Source organism: Blennius ocellaris (genome assembly GCF_963422515.1).
Source record: "Blennius ocellaris genome assembly, chromosome: 5".
NCBI classification, from domain to species: Eukaryota; Metazoa; Chordata; class Actinopteri; order Blenniiformes; family Blenniidae; genus Blennius; species Blennius ocellaris.
This window is the reverse complement of record NC_137654.1, coordinates 26,476,757-26,494,617: the sequence shown is the minus strand read 5'-3', so window position 1 is coordinate 26,494,617 and position 17,861 is coordinate 26,476,757. Positions and strand designations below refer to the sequence as shown.

Below are 17,861 nucleotides of genomic sequence, written 5' to 3'. Positions count from 1 at the left end.
ACATCTGCAGTGATCAGTGTTTGCTGCAACAGATGTAGTGCTTCCTGGGCAGCTGCATTATTTCTCTCTATTCAAGCATAAGAACCTGCAACAGTCGGTTTAGAATCTTAAAATTTATAGAAATCGCTAAGCTTTAAGACTGTGCACAGAAAGTTGATATACTGTGAGTGTGCGTGTGCGTGTGTGTGTGTGTGCGCTGTGGTGTTCGGGCTTTACTCTGGGGAGAGGAAGATGTGGGACTTGTGACCTCAGTGCTTTTAAAATCCTCAGAGTGTTTTCCCAGAGCGCCTGATTTAGGTCACACCTCTGCAATGTGGTTTATGTAGTGGGATTTTAAGAGCGAGAGAGAGACAGAGAGAGAGAGAGAGAGAGAGCTGGAATCGGCGTAACCATAGCAACGCAAGCACAGGGATGCTCAGAGTGTGGGTCTTTGTCTTCTCCCTTATACTGAAGGACAGGTCTAGAGCAGAGCCATCTGCACACACACACACGCACACACACACACACACACACACACACACACACACACACACACACGCACACACGCACACACACACACAGGGCCATCTGCACGTCCTGCACCCGGGCCAGCGAGCCGGAAGAACCGGGGCACCTCCCTCCATGCCCAGTCACAGGCATCAGAGTAACCAACAGACCCCATGGCATCGTTACTATGGCAACCAATAATCACGCACCCCAAATTGACTAATGCACATGAGGTCTCCATCCCCTCGCTGTTTTTAGCTGATGCTTTTTTTTTTTTCTTCTTCTTCTTTGTCTGCGTGCCCCAAAGCCAGTTCTGCCTCTTGTTCTCATCGATGCACCTTCTCCCCTCTTTTGTCTCTGTGGATTTTTTTTCCATCAACTCTGGCTTTGCTTCCATCTCTCAGCACCCCCACATGTTGTATAACATACTCAGCAGGGACATGTGGGCAGAGAGGAGGAAGATAATGAATGAAAGAGATGCAAAGGAGACATGAGAGAGGATAAGAGAGGAGATGTCTCTACGGGCCCAACAAGACCCTGGATTTTCTCATTTCCACAAGGAAGTCTACAGGGTTGATTCTTAAATGAGATTTGTGATATATATGTTTAAATGCAACCCCTGCGTCCAATAGTAATTGTTCGTTTCAAGAAATTTAAGTCAAAAACAACTCAATTGCTGTTATTGACAAATTTAAGGAAAATTGTTGCATACATAATAGACAGATTAGGTTTATCTTTATTATCTCTGTTGCAAAGTAATGACATGGTCATCCGTACAATAATTGTGTGTGTGTGTGTGTGTGTGTTATCGATGTTATGTCACACCTTTCTGGCCAGATGTGTATCTTCCCGCTGTCTGTTTCAATAATCAGGGAATGTGTGTGAGGAAATGACATTGTTTTATCAACAAGGTCTGGTCAAACAACACACACTCATAAAGTACACGTAACACACACCCCTCCTCACTCATGTCATGTGAACCTGTCCATGGGGTCTATTGGTTTTAATAAAAAAGGAATTCAGCACATGAGTCCTCATGAAACTCTCTGTTTAACTGACACACACACACACACACACACACACACCGTGTGTGTGTGTGTGTGTGTGTGTGTGTGTATGCATTGTGTGCGTGTATGCATTGTGTAATATTCAAACCACTACAGGGGGTTAATCTATCTTAATATAACTAGTCATATCCGTACTCCTGTAGCTACACACACATCAGCCCACACACCCCTAAAGCCACTCTTAAACTTTTAAAAAAAATTTGTACTTTTACTTTCAAGCCCCACAATTAGAAGCGCTCAAGCATGCTTATAATACCTTCATGTTTTCTTTTGACTGTTTTTTTCTTACTATTTTCCATTATTGCATTATATTTATGCTCGTCTCTGTGTGAGTAAAGTGTCAGACTCTTTGTGTCTGTTTTGATCCTGTGTGTGTGTGTGTGTGTGTGTGTGTGTGGTGGGGGGGGGGGGGGGGGGCTGTTTTTGTTGGGCAGTTCCTCCTCCTGCTGTCTCGGTTCGCGTCTCTTTTGAAGTGTTTAAACAGAGCGTTACAGCACGATTTAGTCTGGGGAAGGTGAGACACCAGCGAGCGTGTTTTGGGGTTGAGTGAGTCGGACATGTTTTTCTGCTCAGAGGGCTCCGTGATGAGGCACAGTCTGTGGATCTTTCTGAAGCCGCCCAACTCGCCAAGAAAATCCTTTTTTCCAGTCGGCGACCAGTCATTTCAAAATAAACTCACCATACTGAATTCTGTGGACTTCATCTAATGAATGATTCAAACTGACCTGTTAACCCTGTGTTAAATACAATGTTGTCGTCAAGATTTTCCTTTTGTAAGAAAAAATAAGGTCAAAATCTACTGACAAACAAAAATTAGACTATCAAATATAGTTTGAAATGGTCCTAATATACAGTCTTCATAATAGCTTTTCCACTGCTTTCAAACCACCACATTCGTGACCACAGTCAGTTTGAGGAATGCCTAGCGTTCGGGTTTTTGTGGCCTTCTAACAAAACTTCATCAAGTGTTGGCTGCTAATAATTCTTATTTCCTTTGTGTCATTGTGTTTCTTTTATTTCCCTGTAAAGCACCGTGAATAGCCTTGTGTCTGAATGGTGCGATATAAATAAACTTGCCTAATTCACTCTTCAGTTTGACCTCATTTCACTTGCACCGCTGTTTTGGTTTTGGTTTTTTTTGGGGGGGGGGGTGTCATGAATTGCAATGGGAGGAGAAAAGCAAACATCCAACCTGAGATTGACAAGTCGTATTTTCATTCAACACACACTTTGCACACATTTTGGTCGCTGTGTCTGAACATGTCGGTTTTCCCTCTCTAGATGCGCACAGACGCAGAGAAGAGATGTCTGGTGGAGAGCGGTCTGTCCTGGGACTCCGATGATAACAAGCCCGGCCGCAGAAGCCTGGGAGGCGGCGTCTACGATACAGGAAGCCTCAAGTCTGAATCTGCCAATAGATGGAAAAAGACGCGGCCGCAGGGGGAGGCGCCGGACGGAGGGAAGGGCGAACTGAAGAAACCTCAGTGTCTGGGTCAGGGAAACGTGTTGAAGAAAGGAAGGAACCCACCTGTGGGAGTCACGTCGCCCATCACACACACCTCGCAGAGCGGACTCAAAGTGGCAGGTGAGGCGACCGACGCAGCGACTTGACGCATTTCTCAGGCTGTCGTTTTAATATCGGCTTCTCTCTCGGGCAGCGTCTCACCCACACAGTCACAGACACACTCTCTGTCTTTTGTCACACACATTCATCCACAGCTGCAGCCCACCACCACCACCATCACTCCCCCCCCCACCACCACCCCGACCTTCACAAAGCAGTGCCATGTATCAAACGCCCATCACCACCCACACCCTTCCTGCCAGCCAACCACATACAGAGAGACACACACACACATTGACCAACACTGCTTTTTCTCCCTAACCAACCTTTATTTTTGTTGAACAGGGAGAATTTATAGCACTAAAATAAAGGCCTTTATAGACGGTGTGCGTTTCTGACAGCACACACACACGCACGCACACAAATACACACATACACACGTTACCAATTGTGCCAGCCTCGCAGAATGTCACAATCACACCTAATTCACACGCACACGCGCATTAACAGCACAATAGTAGGGATTGTGCAGCTGCCTTTTAAGCACACCATCTGTGTGCTGTTTACGTAAACACACACACACACACACACACACACACACACACACACACACACACACACACACACACACACACACACACACACACACACACACGCATGGGCGACAATCTAAACAGGACAATATTAGTCAAAGTATTGTATGCCAGTCTACATAGTGGCGGTCTGTGTGTACGGTCCTCCGTCCTTGCGTTTGCTTTGCCAGCTGTTGAAACGCCAAACAAACGTGTCGAGGCGGCCTGTGATCCGCGTGCCAGGCAGCTGTTGCTAACGATGTCAGTGATGGCGTGAGCCCGTGATCGTCGCCGAGCTTCGAGCCTGAAGTTCATCAGAGGCTGTGGAGTCAAGTGAAAACAGATTGGAAAAAGTTTTTGGGAGCTCATGAATCATCGCCAGGCGCAGACTCTGCTGAACTGAGTGGTGGTCTTTTATTGCTTATCCTTGAGTTCATTGCTGAAGTTTGGCATCATGCGGTGGGTTGCTGGTTGTCTCATTTGTCATGTGTCCGCACGCCTGCGGTAGTGAGGAGATATAGTGAGTGTGACATCTTTCAGTGGAACTCCCGTGCATTGGCTTGACAGCGAGTGACTTACAATTCCATACTCTGACAATAAAACTCTCCATCTGGGATTTATCGTGCTAATCTTTTTTTTTTTTAAGAATTTAATTCAGGGTTGCACCATACAGTAACATTCATTATGCATTATATGCATTACTGTAAACTTTGGATACCTGTAGAGTCCAGATGACGCAGCATTTTCCTGGAAGAGTCCGGCTCCCAAATTAAAAAATAGAGACTGGTCTTGAACAGATTTTGGATCTGGAATTTACCAAAGATTTTCTAACGTAATGAGAATGATTAATGGTTTTATTAACATAACACAGCAGCAAATACTAAACAGGGGTAGCAGATTCATGTTTTGTTATTGTAAGGATAACAGTATCTCAAAAAAAAAAACCTGCTCCAAATTATAGCCAATTGAGCTACGGTGCCAACCAGGATGTTTATAAATCACATTCTCTAATGTATCATACTTCTAACAAGCAAGGAACACACAGTAATATTGAATAACTGGCAGATATTGAAAGTAGAAGTGGAAACAAAGGGGCTGAAGCACTCACCATTGCATATTTTTAACAATCTAAATCAAATCAAAACAAATCAATTAATATTATAGCAAAATGGTTAGTTATGTTGTTGATATAGATATAGATTTATCAGTGCCCAAGATTGCGTCCATCATATTAGTTTTTTGCTTTTAAAAACAAACCTGTTATTGTTCCTGCAGGGGCTGATCTTAAGCTGTTGTGGTCAGGTGTCTTTGTATCATGAGTTTGTGGAGACCTGTTTTATGTCCACACAGATGGAGAGAGAGATACTGTATCTTAACCACGACAACACATACACATAATAGTGGTGTCGTGTTTGATGCGAAAATACCTCGGAGAAACTGCTGAGTTTAGTGGGATGCTGATATGAAACCCTGGGAAAACCCTAGAAATTATGGAATTGGATGAGTTGGTGTGTTTTGTATGTCTTACCACCGTTTCCGTGCTACCATAGTGGCTTTAAATAAGAAAGTAGGTAACTGTTGGCTTTTGCGCTGAGGTTTTTGGCTTTAAGGTCCAGATGGGAGGGCTGGAAATTTCATGAAAAACTATTTCCCTTGATTACCGTTCAGTCTGAATTCCACCGTCGCTCTCAGATCTTCGCCTCCGCGGTCCACTCGAGTCAAATGAGACAATTGTTTCTTCTACGCACACGTTACACGTGTCAAGCTGTGAGTTTCACTGTCTCCACATCCAGCATCGGTAAATCAGGCTTCATTAATGTCAAAAAACTAATCCACATGCCCGAGTTCGGTGTGTGTGTGTGTGTGTGTGTGTGTGTGTGTGTGTGTGTGTGTGTGTGTGTGTGTGTGTGTGTGTGTGTGTGTGTGTGTGTGTGTGTGTGTGTGTGTGTGTGTGTGTGTGTGTGTGTGTGTGTGTGTGTGTGTGTGTGTGTGTGTGTGTGTGTGTGTGTGTGTGTGTCTTCAGCGTTTGTGTTTCTTGGAACAGGCACAGTTGTGGTTACACAATAAATTGAGTTTATGATTTGACAAGTAAACCTAATTTTCACATTTATAATGGAGCTTAAAGTGTAATGTGTTGTCACTGTCACATTCCTCTAATATCCAATCACACTGAATGTGTGTGGTATGTGAGTGTCTGCCCCGGTGCGTGCGTCTGTGTTTCTTGCGGGTTTATAAATACTCTTAAGTGACTCCAGATGTCCCTATGCAGCAAGCCGGTGGGTCTCATTCAACAGCAGTCCTTTGACTCGGTTAATGTCTTTTGTATAAACCTCACATAACAAGTCCCATTAGATACGAATTAAGATTGTGGGCAGTGTGGACTTGTGTGGGTGGTGTACACAGTTCGCATGTGCCTAATAGACTTGTTATTCTCTCAATAATTTCCCAATAACGAGTCCAAATAATTTGCCAACTGGGAAATGTTTAGATCATGAACACATTCGCTCCAATTTTAGCTATATTTTCTTTCCCCACTGCTGTCTCTCCCCTAACGCTCTTCAGCGGGAGACAAATCCAGTCTTACTGGGTGTTTCGTGGAGTTTTGTGCCCGCAGACACGCTCCATGAACGTGAATACCGCTTTTCCATAGCCATGGCACACATGTTAATCTGAGCAGTCTACAGCTGGGACAGAGACCTGCACTTACTGTAGAGCTGAAAAAAAAAAAAAAAAAATTGTGGAAAGGGAAAACTATTTTAGTTCATCAGGATGGAAAAGAGGAGTAAGTGCGTGATAACGGTGCACGTGTGTGTGAAGCTGGCTGTGAGTCTTCTGCTCAGACAGGGCTTTGTTTTTATCAGCACACAGTCAGACATCGTAGGTGTTCAGATAAGATATCATGACCTAATATGGCCTTATTAGTCTCAGTCATCACCAGACACCGCTTAATGTTCAAACTGCTCATCTTTTCCTCTTCTTTTTTTTTTTTTCCCCTGCTGTAGGCTCAGTGAAATCAGATGGGAAGCCCATGGATAAGTCTCGGTTAGCCGTGAAGGCTTCAGGTCTTCAGCGCTCCTCTTCTGATGCTGGTAAAGACCATCGAAATGGGACTGGAGCTGGCGAACAACGTAAACCTCCGTCCGGTCTGGTGAGACCCTCAACAGGTGGAAGTTTTGGCTTCAAGAAGCCGACCAGTGCGACCAGTAATGGCACAAACAATGGCGGTGCACCCGCTGTAACGGGGATACCGTCCGCAGCGGCGGGGAAAGGCCCCAAAACATCAGGCATCCCAGTCAAACCAGGTGCAGCCGGTGGAGGAAGAAAGACAAGTCTGGATGTCTCAAGCAGCGACCAAAGTGGTTTTTTGTCTCCAAATGCCAGGACGTCTCTTCAGTACCGCTCTCTGCCCCGCCCAGCAAAGACCAACACCCTGACGTTAACCCGGCCGAGCTCGGCCCGCCCTGTGAGCTCCACCATGGATGCAGGCTCGGGACTGGTCAAGCCCTCCACCACAGTGTCCCAGGGGTCGAGGCTCAAAGAGCCCGCCTCGGGGATCGGAGCTGGAACCGGGTTGAGTAAGAGTGGAGGCCGCGGGATCCCGAGTCCCGGTCCCGTCAATCAGACGGACAGAGAAAAGGAGAAGGAGCGAGCCAAAGCTAAAGCTGTAGTGTCTGACTCTGAGTGTGGAGGGTCTCTGAAGAACAGTCCGGCTCAGACCCCGTCGGAGAACGGAGGGAAGCTTCACGGGCTGAGGCCTCCCAGCGGTGGAAAAAACCTCGAAATCCCCTCCCCGAACACACACAGGTATGGGTGGGCAGTCGCATGACGCAACTTCCACACATGCAGACTTTCACCTGCAAAAAGGGAAGCTTAAAGTGTTACTGTACATTTTGCTTCAGCCTTGTCCTTTTTCTGTGTCTTCAGGTTGTCTGGAGTACGCAGCCTTGCGAAGCCTCCATCCATGGCCCAGCTGGACAAGCTGAACTCCAACAGCCTGGACGTCGGAGTTCTGGATTCCCTGCCTCCGAAAATCCCTCCGTACTCGAAGCTCCAAGAACTGTCGAGCTCTTCAGGCGGCTCCAGCGCCTCATGTCTGACCCCCAGCCCCGCCCCTTTGCTCAACGTCAACTCCTCGGGCTGTTTCTCCAGCTCGGGTTTAGGACTGGGGCCCAGACAGGTCACTTCCCTCGGGGTTGAACGGAGTGAAGGTAGCACTTCTCCCCTGCTCTACCCGCGTATGTCCGGGCTGCACCGCAGCATGGAGTCGCTGCCTCTTCACATGAGCCTGGCCCCAGAGCCCCAGGAGAAAGAGAAGACTAGGGGGAGGGAGGGGTTGGTGAGAGGCTACACCACCCTGGAGCCTCGGGACAAAGATAAACAGGAGGACCGCGGCCCCCCCTCCAGCTGGAGCTCTGGAAGCAAAGTCCCACTGACTCTCACAGACAGGTCAGTCCTGCTGAAATATGATCTTGCACAGTTTTACAAACCCCAACTTATCAGCAGTATGATATACAAAGTAACCGTGTAGCTCCACCTTCTGGCCGACTGAAGAACTGCACCAGCATCGTTCATGTCGGAGTGTTGAGAGGCTTTGATGTGGTGTTGAATTTGTTTTGTAGTACAGGCTCTTCTTCTTAAGGAAAAGGCAGGTGGACGAGTGATCAAACACCACCGATTGACATGTGCTTTTGTGAAAGCAAGGGGTTAGGCTTAGGATGCATCCATCATTGAAACAAAATCAAAAAAGGAATATTTGTAATTAGGTCTACCCTCAAGCCAGAAAACGTGCTACAAAAGATAAATATCAAACAAACAGAGCTATTAGGTGACACATTTGTTGGCTAAAAATGTCACTTTTATTGTAAGTTCCAACAAGAAGTGATGGCAACCACACACACATGCACACACACGGGGAGGGGGGGTTGCCAGGCTGTTGTTTCTTCACGCCTGTTATCAGCGTTGTACCGGCACCGCTAACTGAACTCATAATTACCGGCTGACACCGGCAGTCTACTTCTCTTATTGTGCCTCTTTGTTTCTGCTGTCTGTTCTGGAGAGTTTAATAACTCCCTGCTCCAGTGGTTAAATAACGACATTGTTTAATCTCCACAGCTCTCAGAGAGACAGAAACACGCTGCCAAAGAAAGGTTTAAGGTAAGGGATCACACACACATACACACACACACACTTCTGCAATGTAAATTTGGTACATTCCTTAAACTGCACATTTTGCTGATAAGATCATGTCTGCATGGCAGATTGTGTTCATCCTGCCTGCAAGGCTTCAAGACATAATATCTGCTGCTGTTATTAAGAAAAGAAATTAATCTCATGAAAACCTGTCTCGTTTTTTTGCCGTTTTCTTTTTTTTTTTTTTTTCCCTTCCCCTCACCGAAAGGCTGGTTTGACTTTACCTTTTCACACCGTCTCTGTAGTTTCAGCGGTGCCTGTCAGGTCGAGGAGGAAGGGAAGGAGAAAGGAGAGCGAAGACACTCTCACACCATTCTGAGTATGACCGACTCGCTCACTCTCCCACTGCTGTCCTCGCCCACCTCGCTGCCTCGCACCTCGAAGACCAGCATGGGTGTGTATGCGCCACAGTCTGAGGAATATCACTCCCAAAAACAAAAGTGTTTATTTGTGATATATGTGTTGGTTAACAGGCTTTTTTTTCTGCTCGCTTGTTAGTACCCAGTCCTGTTGGGGGACCTCCGAGGATGACTCGATCCAACAGCATCCCCACCCACGACGCCTCCCTGGAGCTGTACGGGGCGTCTCCGCTGGGCAGCACGCTGTCGCTGGCCGACCGCCCCCGCAGCATTGGGATGATTCGCTCCGGGTCCTTCCGGGACAGGGAGTCCAACGACGACGGTGAGGAGAGGAGATAGTTCGTCGTTTCAATTCGACTTTGCCCCCCTGTTTCTAAATCGACCGCTAAACATTTTGTTGATTTTGACTCTCTCTTCAGTCCACGGGTCGGTGCTCTCGCTAGCATCCAACGCCTCGTCCACTTACTCCTCGGTGAGTGTGTGTCCCATGAAGACTCAGGTAGCTACAGTTCACATTGTGTGTCTATGTGTGTGTGTGTGTGTGTGTGTGTGGCGGGGGGGTGGGGGGGGAGGGTAGGGGGGGTGTTGAATTTGCATTGTTTGTTTTTGTTTCTCAATTTAAATTGCATGAAACTCTCCAAACTCCTCTCCTCTCCTTTCCTCTCCTCTCCTCTCCCCTCCTCTCCTCACTAACATCTTGACTTCTATTCCCCTGTCTTACGAAGGCTGAGGAAAGGATTCAGGGAGAGGTAAGTGCTTTCCTTCCTGTCCTTTCTCCTGTCTCATCCGTTTGTTTCCTTCCATTCATCACCCTCATTGTCTGTGGACAAGCAGGCCTGCTATTCATTTCATGAGCTCCATCCTTTCAGCACGGCTGGAGTTTGATTTGTGCGTCTCACCTGATGGTCTGCTCTGGTTCCAGTTGGCTGTATTCTCTTGTAACGTTACTGTTTGTCCTCGCAGCAAATCCGCAAACTGAGGAGAGAGCTGGAGTCGTCTCAGGAGAAGGTCTCCAACCTGACCACGCAGCTGACGGCCAATGTAGGTATTCATTAACACAGCAGCTTGATTTTATTTATATTTATATTTTACCTTGAAATTCAAAATGCTTTTTGTCTTTGAAAGTTTTAAAATGTACCATAAAAAGATAAAGGTGGAAGACCTTCAGCCAACTATTCAAGAAATTGTAAAACAAAACCATTACAGACCCCCCCCAACGTATTTGAATGACATTTTAAGATAATCATTAAAGCCACAATAGGCAACCTTTCACCTCGAGGCGACTGAAGCATTAGCAGTATCCCCCCCCCCCTAATTTTTACAGTCCAGTACTTGTCACTCATCTTGATGAACCGTCAGTGACAACAGCCCAGAGGCAGATGTAACCGATACTCACACGGATGCCTCAAATAATGAAGAGGTAGTCGCAGACAAAGACGAATGAACAACGTGTGGGCGTCTCAGCCTTGTCTTTTCTTTGTAAATGCTCCCATCGTAATTTTATTCTCTGGGGGAGGAGTGGATGTTTAAATCTTAGATGAAGGGAGTGCTTATTGAGTCTGCAGTTATAGCCATTTATCATGTAGTGGGAGTTTTTAAGGGGGTAAGAAAAGAAGAATTCAAGGGGTACTTCTTCAAAATAACTATAGTTTCAGATCATGTTGTTTTTACTGTCCCAACAAGTTGCTGTCCAAGCTACTTTGATATAGAAATAAAAGATCAGGTTTTATGGTGTGCTGGTGATTGCCTTACTTGTAACTAAAACTGACGGAGGACATCTTTCCACACTCATGTCTACGGTGGCATCTCACTTTTTATATGTTACTCTACCACTCTGAATAATTCACATTTTCTACATGCAATGAACACGTAATAATCATATAGTTTCAGCTGAAACATAAATTCAAAATAATCAACCAAAGAAGACAATCTACTTAATATGTCCTCACAAAATTAATGAATTTGTTTTCCTTTTTTTTTTTTACTCACTACTTTTCGTAGTTAATTGGCTTATTATGGACCACAGCATCTCAGCATTATATTTATCTTTGGCTAAAGCAGCCAGTTCCGTTTAAGATGCAGAAAATTGGATGTTTTTAGGAGGGCTGTGAAATATAACAGCCTCATATTTCTGTGTTTCTGTTCTGAAGGCACGGCAACTTTATGAGTTTCTCAAAAATGTGATGTATATATAATTTTATCAGATGTCTGCCAAAATGGCCTTACTTTGAATTCATGTGAAATAATTTACCTTTAAACATTTAAAACAGGAAACAGGAAAAGAAGAGCTGCTGTGGCTTTACATTTATGAATCATATCTGTGCTCGAGCAGCATATTTCTCATCTCACCTCCTCCTGAACCTTTCCCTCTGAAACACATACACACACACACATACACACACGCACGCACGCACAGCCAGGTGCTTTGCCCTTTCTCTCCTCACTGCAAGGTTGTCCGTGTACGACCACCCCGTCAGCGTTTTCAACTGCAGCAATAAAACACAGGCATTATGCACAGCTTCATACAGCACGCATCAATCAAACCTTCCAGAGTGAATTCGTGTCCCGCCCTCAGACTTCTCTCAGACTGTTTGACCTTATTATGTGAACAGGCTAAACAGATGCATGAAACAACCTTATCATGAGCTGGATTAATGACCGAGCTCAAGCCATTATTTTACTGTATTAATGTATTCTGTAAAAGAGAATAGAAAGTAATTTTCTCGTCCTCCCTTGGGCTAACGGAGGCGTGTTTGAGGGAAAGATTAGCAGGGGGGTGGTGTTCATAGAAGACATCCTGGTCAGCTTTTGTGGGGGGTTTTTTTCCCAGCTTTTTAGCACCTCATAAAGGAGGGATAAAGAAAAAAATCTGTTTCCAGTTTAAAATTCTCCTAAAAGATTCAAGTAGAGTCCCTCACATTAATGGTATACGAGTTTATTTTTATGTTCTTGGTATCCTGTAATAAACTGGTGTAATTAAATGTTGATTTTTTTTTTTTTTTTTGTAATTTAATGTTGTTTTTTTCTACATAGGCCAATCTGGTGGCTGCCTTCGAACAAAGTTTGACACTGATGACGTCTCGACTGCAGAGTCTGTCATTAAGCCACGAGCAGAAGGTACGGCTACTTTTTCTTTCTTTCTTAAACGCACCCGAATTTCTTCTGCATTCCACCACCATGCATGTCTCATGAGCGGTCAGCAAAGGGCTAACATGAAGCGAGCAGAAGTTAATCACAGCCTGAATGTAGGTTCAAGAAGAACAGGTCAGTGAATAGCGTCCAGCCTTAAGAGTTTGCACGTGAACATGACCGCGGACGTCACGGTCCTGCATTCTTCTGCCTTTTGGTGTGAACGGGCCGATACAGCGCCCGAGGCAGCAGGAGTAACCGTGAGGACTTTCTCTCACTGGTTCATGCATTGCTGCTCCCTCTGAAAGCAAATGTCTGGACCGCTCCTGATTTAAAAAGAAAAAAAAAAAAAAAAAGTAGTCTTTTGTTGTTTGAGCCAGCGCATTGACCTGTGCACCTCGGCCCGGAGCGCACGCTCTTTAACCACGAAGAGAGGTGGCCAGGCGGTTCAATCGAGCGTGGAGTGGGATCGTCTTGATCTGGCATTAAGCAGCACAGAGGGCCTCTGTTGTCCTGTTCTGTGCTCTTTGTCCTTTTGAACCGTTGCGAGGGGGGATCAATCCTAACCAGGTGGATGAGCTTCATACTGATTGTTTGGAGTTGTTCATTTGGCTAAAACATCACAAAATAAACCAAACCATGGGGGAAAAAAAACCAAAAAAATAATCAAACACATCCTCTTAAATTGTTAAAAGTTGTTCTCGGCTACAAGCTGAACTCAAACTCTGATGATAGTTAATTTTTTTTTATTTATTCGCAGGACTCCGAGCTGGTAGAGCTGCGGGAGACGATCGAGGCTCTGAAGACCAGAAACGAAGAAGCCCAGGCCGTCATTCATGGTGCTCTAAACAGTCAAGACAATCTGAAAGGTGTGTAAACTGATGTTTTTCCCCCTCTTTCTCTCATTTTTTTTTTTTTTTTTTTAAAACACCATGGCAGAGATTTGATGCTTTGCGTTTCCTCCCAGACATGTGTATTCGACGTCAGAACTCATGTGAGAGCATCTCCAGCCTGAACAGCCTGACCAGCATGTCGAGCATCGGCAGTCTGAAGGACCAGGACGCCAAGAAGAAGAAGAAGAAGAGCTGGGTAAGAATGAACGACGCTCCGTTTCGTCCTCGCTGCCGGGTGTTTCATCGCCGCCCTCACTGAAAATGACAAAGCTTGCATGGCTGAAGTGTGACTGCTCTTTCCCCTTCTTTGTGTTATTTTGCTGTTTCAGGTCTTTGAGGTATGTGCTGTCATTGAGTCCGTGTTAAAAGTGAAATCATTTCATTACAGCATGGTGAACTGTGACAAAGGCAGAGTTTCTTCCCTTTCTGCTGACTGACCTCCTTTGACGAACCCAATTCATTCAAAGGGGCAATCAGTAGAAATAATGTACTTTTCACTGTTTAATAAATGCAATTTTCATCGCCTTTACATTTTTTTTTTTTATTGTGTAATGTATCCTTCAGACTATTGTGACTTGCATACAACTTTTACATGTAACCCTGAGTACTAAATCCATCGGTATCAACAATAACTTTGACCAAGTTGCAGGAAATGACTGAAAGTTTAAAGGAATAGTTTCTCATATTTGGGAGAAGCATCCACACTTTTATTCAAAAGAGTTGATTTATACCTGATTAATAGTGAGATATACAGTATTTGCATGTTATTGGCCCAAAAACTGAACTGGAAAAGTAACAGATAATCTATATGTGGTTTATTTCTTTTCCAAATTGGTTCTGAATTATGAGCTTTGTTATAAAATGCGAAACTATTCCATTAATTTCTAGCATGTTTAAGTTGAGAATTTTAACACGTTTAACATTTTTTTTTTCTTTGCTTTCTCAAATATGTTTAACTGTGGTTCTGTATATCAGCTAATGTGTTTGTTCTCCTTCCTTTATGTAGCTGAGAAGCTCCTTCAACAAGGCATTCAGCATCAAGAAAGGCTCTAAAACCTACTCGGACATTGAGGAAATCGCCACCCCGGACTCCTCGGCTCCCAACTCCCCAAAGATGAATCACGAAGGAGGAGAAGGAGAAGAGGACCAGCTGTCATCCCTCCAAACTTCAGCTTCCTCTGTGTAAACAAATGCTTTTTTTCCCCCCCTTCCCTCTCTTAGAGGATAGATGTTTAACCTTTCGGGGTGTCCGTCTCTGATGAGAGCATCTTGCCTCTTCCAGGATCGTGGAAACCACGGAGGAGGCCGACAGCGAGGAGACGGCCGTCTCGGACCTTCGCTCAGAGCTGTGGGAGAAGGAGAGAGCGCTGACGGACATCCGACTCGAGGCCTTAAGCTCGGCTCATCAGCTGGAGCAGCTCAGAGAAACTATGAACAACATGCAGGTTAGTTTTTTTTTTAAGTTTTCATTTTTAATAAATGCCTCTTTTTAGGACCAGATGAAATTCTTAAACAGACGACAGGTGGAAAAATGTCAACTTCTTTTAAGACTGAAAGTGTTTTCAATGCATGTTGATCTTTTTGTTGCATTTTCAGCAACAATAACTGTTGAATCATTATCAGTGGAGGCTTAAGTGAGCAATTTTCCGGTTTTAAGAATGTAAGGAACGAAAGTACAAATATTTACATTCACAGGAGGGAAAATACTCAAGTCAAGTACAAATACTTTACTTATCAGCCGTGGAAGCAACACTTTGGTTTTGGACTGATGGTTTTGGACATGTGATCTGCTTATGACTGTAACTTAGAATTGAAGTTGTGTTCCGCTTGTGCTGCAGTCAACAGTGGAGAACCTGAAGGCGGAAAATGACCATCTAAAAACAGGAAGTCAGGTCCAGCTGGCTGGCTCGGGGCCCACCTCCTCCACCTCCCAGCCGTCGGGCCTGGCCTCCTTCCTCGGCCCCTCGCTGAGGCAGCCGATGAGCATGTCGCTCACCAAATCCTTCAGCCTCAGTCTGAACGACTGTAAAGATCCGGGTAAGAAGCTAAAAAGAAATGTCAAATGTCTTTTAACACACATGCACACCCACATGCATGCCGATTGCGTTTTCAACCGTTGCGCTCGTTGCATTTCAGAAGTGTCTCAAGGCGACACGCCCGCCGTGTCATCTCGGCGTGAAGACGTGTGTGCGCGAGTGATCGTCCGTATTGGAGAACAAGCAGAGGTAAATTAAAAGGTCGTTTCAACTGTCACAGCATCCAGTTCATCAGATCAACCTAAAGCGGTGTGCTCTTCCTCTTCTTGCCTCTGTAGGACAGTAAACAGCAGCAGGACTTCTACCTGGGCTCGGTGCCGATCAGTGCGAGGACCGACTGGGCCTGTCTCGATTCACTCGTAGCAAAGACCTTCAAAGTAGGTTTCTTTTTCTTTTTTTTTTTATTCGTTCCCATTGCTTGCTGCTCAGATTTCTCAATCGTGATCGCCTCATTTCTTTCTCGCTTTTCTTTCAGGACTATTTAAGCCAAGTGGATCCGACGGGCAGCCTGGGTCTGACCTGCGATTGTCTACAAATGTACCAGCTCACACAGGGGTGCCAGAGGTTTATAGGAGGAGACAAACCGCAAACGCCACCGTATAGATGTCTTGGCAATGGCCCCGCTCGTATTTATGTCACCCTAAAAGGTTCGCAGGAAAATACAAACCCGAGATTGCATGAAACATTAGAACTGTGTGTTGTATTATTGTTTAATGCAATTTACATGGTAAAATATATGCCGCTTTATCGTCGGCATTATAATCCATTTAAATCCAAATATCGTGGAAAATGTCATTTTATACTGATAATTTGTCAAATCAAAGTAAGAGGGAATGTTGCAAAGAGAAAGAAATGATCATTGTTGATTCTTTACCCTGAACAAGTAAAGATATTTTTCTTCCATGGTCACAGTAATACAGTGTAATTTAACTTATTTGGGAGGAAATCGATTCCAAGTAAAGCTGCACGGTTTACTGATAATGTCTCTGTAAGTTTATATACTTACAAGGATTGAGAAGTAAATGGAAAACAAACCTGTCTTTTGTCCTACCCCCCCCCTCTCTCTCTAGGTCTCGGAGAAAAATGTGTGGACTCCCTCGTGTTTGAGACGATGATTCCCAAACCCATGATGCTGCACTACATCAGCCTGCTGACGAAGCACAGGCGTCTGGTTCTGTCCGGGCCCAGCGGGACGGGGAAGACCTACCTGGCCCAGCGTCTGGCCCACTACCTCCTCCAGCGCAGCAGGACCGACTCGTCCGAGGCCGACCACGAGCCGTGTCTGCCGGGTCGCAGCGCGGCCGTCACCTTCAACATGCACCGTCAGACCCAGAAGGTAAAACTTGACTTCCTTGAATGGACAAATGGGATCATTCCAACGCGGCGGTGTACATATCAAACGTTCTTCTGTTTTACAGGAGCTGCAGTTGTTCCTGTCGAACTTGGCCAATCAGATTGACAGAGAGAGCGGAGGAGAGCTGCCATTGGTCGTCATCATCGATGACATCAGCGACTCGGCGGCCATCACCGAGCTGGTTAATGGAGCGCTCACCTGCAAGTATCACAAATGGTGAGTTGCTCAGCTCGATTTTCGTCAAACGGTAAAAATAACATTTGTTGCGTGACTGTTTGATGGAACTGTCGCCGTCGGTGTTTCAGTCCGTACATCCTTGGGACGACCAATCAGCCTGTGAGGATGACGTCGAACCACGGGCTGCACCTCAGCTTCAGGTGAGTCATTAAATCATGAAATAAATGTCCTTCTTTGTTAGAACAATTCATGTACACCTATGCTAAATGGGTAAAATCATAAGGACCATTAGGCCATCTCTCATACAACATGTCAAAGTTGAAAATAATTAATAAAAAGTGGCCAGCCTTCACTGGAGGGCACGAGAGATCTTTAATGAGCGGGTCCAAGGATTGCCATCGTAATTTTTTAAAATTTATATAAACAACGGATACAGGAGTACATTAATTCTTCTTTTTTTTAGTTTCTGAGAGGAAATAATAGCAGAAAATAATGAGTGGAGGGTGTAATTAATCACTATTATTTTTTAATGCTTCCAATTTCTTTGTGGAATTAATTGCTATTTTAAGAGGGGAATTAAATGTATAAAATAAAGCAGTTACAACACATGCAAACTATCTATAAAGCAGAGGTGTTAAACATAAGACCCATGAGATTAAAAAAAAAAAAAAAACAGCTTGCAAGAGGCTTTAATCCAACCTGCCAAACCACCAAGAGAATGGTAAATATTTCATTGATTAAAAAAAAAAAAAAAATCATAATTTTTTTAAATAATTCAGAGTAGCCGATATTTTGGCATAAAAGCAGGCTATCTCATTGCTCAAAGTCACATTGTCAGGGTGAGTTTGTAAAAACACGCATAATTCAACAGCTATAGGAGAAGTTGTTTTTTTTGTCGACATCTCACTGTATTTGGCACCAGAAGGTTTCATTAGAATCGCCTTTATGCTGATAGGTAGTAAAAAGTACAGTCATTTTCATGCACGTATACTCTGCACCACAACAAGATGAAATTAGGCTGAAAAAAAACAAAA

The 17,861-nt window shown here is 44.8% G+C and overlaps 1 protein-coding gene across 3 annotated transcripts in view; it reads left to right on the top strand.

Annotated features, from left to right (window-relative positions):
* Positions 1–17,861, top strand: part of nav1a (neuron navigator 1a) — a gene marked incomplete at its 5' end in the record, with an annotated part of 77,273 nt that overhangs the window by 55,152 nt on the left and 4,260 nt on the right. For 2 of the 3 annotated variants that reach the window (XM_080496783.1, XM_080496785.1), the window contains 20 exons: positions 2,835–3,138; positions 6,692–7,493; positions 7,614–8,135; positions 8,802–8,843; positions 9,125–9,273; positions 9,378–9,560; positions 9,658–9,737; positions 10,202–10,279; positions 12,272–12,355; positions 13,128–13,236; positions 13,335–13,456; positions 14,267–14,442; positions 14,543–14,705; positions 15,099–15,297; positions 15,397–15,485; positions 15,575–15,673; positions 15,772–15,943; positions 16,367–16,632; positions 16,715–16,866; positions 16,956–17,027. In XM_080496783.1, coding sequence (XP_080352909.1) covers positions 2,835–3,138; positions 6,692–7,493; positions 7,614–8,135; positions 8,802–8,843; positions 9,125–9,273; positions 9,378–9,560; positions 9,658–9,737; positions 10,202–10,279; positions 12,272–12,355; positions 13,128–13,236; positions 13,335–13,456; positions 14,267–14,442; positions 14,543–14,705; positions 15,099–15,297; positions 15,397–15,485; positions 15,575–15,673; positions 15,772–15,943; positions 16,367–16,632; positions 16,715–16,866; positions 16,956–17,027 — 3,863 coding nt within the window. The remainder of the gene's footprint in view (positions 1–2,834; positions 3,139–6,691; positions 7,494–7,613; positions 8,136–8,801; positions 8,844–9,124; positions 9,274–9,377; positions 9,561–9,657; positions 9,738–10,201; positions 10,280–12,271; positions 12,356–13,127; positions 13,237–13,334; positions 13,457–14,266; positions 14,443–14,542; positions 14,706–15,098; positions 15,298–15,396; positions 15,486–15,574; positions 15,674–15,771; positions 15,944–16,366; positions 16,633–16,714; positions 16,867–16,955; positions 17,028–17,861) is intronic. The other variant, XM_080496784.1, reaches the window with a different exon arrangement.